We start from the raw sequence: 1,090 nt of genomic DNA, 5'->3' as shown, positions 1-1,090 counted from the left end.
GGAGGGTCAGCGCCGGGAGGGAGCCCCGTGCCGCAGGGAGGGTCAGCGCCGGGAGGGCGCCCCGCGCCGCAGGGAGGGTCAGCGCCAGGAGGGCGCCCCACACTGCAGGGAGGGTCAGCGCAGGGAGCTCTGAACCAGAGGATGCCTATCACGCGCTATTCCCTGCCCTCTCAAACTTCCCCAGCTCGAATTGGGAGTACTCACACGTCCACCTCTTTGCCATAACCTGGGTGCGTCTCGTCCATGGAGCAGGTGAGAAGCTCAGGAGCCAGGTAACCGGGGGTCCCGCAGAGTTCTGGAGGAGGGCAGGGAGACAGAGAGGGAGTGGATATTTAAACCAAAGGGAAGACCAATCCCTGTCCACCGCCCACTGGGCTGGTCTGACCAAGCTTCCCGACACACTGCGCTCTCTCCGCTGGTCTCCGATCACCCCGCACCCCCACCCTGAGCCCCACTGTCAGCTCATTTACCGCGGGGGGACTCTCGCGCGCCCCGGGACCCACCTCGGAGCTTCTCACCCGGCCCGAGGTGACAGGCAAAGCCAAAGTCAGAGAGTCGGATGTGGGCCTGTTCATCCAGCAGGATATTCTCGGTCTTCACATCCCGGTGGACGATGTCCCGGCTGTGGAGATAGTCAATGGCCTCTAGGAGCTCCCTCATCACGTTCCTGCCCGTCGGTGGAGGGGAGGTACAGGAGACGAGGTGGTGAAGTGACAGAATTTACAAGGAGTACTCAATAAGCTCATGGTGTGTGTTCCCAGTTGCCTGTTGCCTTGCGGCCCTGTCACCCTGAATTCCCCTACTCGACAAGAATCCACACCCCTCCAAAATATTCGACACCCTTGGCTCCGAATGACTGAAGTTGCTCAACTTTCAGGGAGAAGAAACCACATTTGAGTCAATGTCCTGAAAGGGCGACTCCGAGTTGTAAAACCCGTGCCCACCATCCTTCTGCCACAAGAAGGAATATCCTTCCATCTTATCCACGTGCTTCAGTGACTAACACACCTCAATGAGGTCACTCCTCACTCCTCTAAACTCAATCCCCTCTCTCTCTCTCAGGGAGATATCTGTACACTGACTGGTGTCT

The 1,090-nt window shown here is 58.7% G+C and overlaps 1 protein-coding gene across 1 annotated transcript in view; it reads right to left on the bottom strand.

Annotated features, from left to right (window-relative positions):
* Nucleotides 1-200: 200 nt before the first annotated feature.
* The window catches only part of LOC109938585 (phosphorylase b kinase gamma catalytic chain, liver/testis isoform-like), a 10,780-nt gene continuing 9,890 nt past the window's right edge, over nt 201-1,090 (bottom strand). Inside the window, exons 6-7 of the mRNA XM_048620921.1 lie at nt 504-667; nt 201-295 (exon numbers count right to left, since the gene is read on the bottom strand). Coding sequence (XP_048476878.1) covers nt 201-295; nt 504-667 — 259 coding nt within the window. The remainder of the gene's footprint in view (nt 296-503; nt 668-1,090) is intronic.

Source organism: Rhincodon typus, chromosome 49 (assembly GCF_021869965.1).
Source record: "Rhincodon typus isolate 14 chromosome 49, sRhiTyp1.1, whole genome shotgun sequence".
NCBI classification, from domain to species: domain Eukaryota; kingdom Metazoa; phylum Chordata; class Chondrichthyes; order Orectolobiformes; family Rhincodontidae; genus Rhincodon; species Rhincodon typus.
Note: the sequence above shows the minus strand (reverse complement) of the source record. Positions and strands in the feature narration are given on the sequence as shown.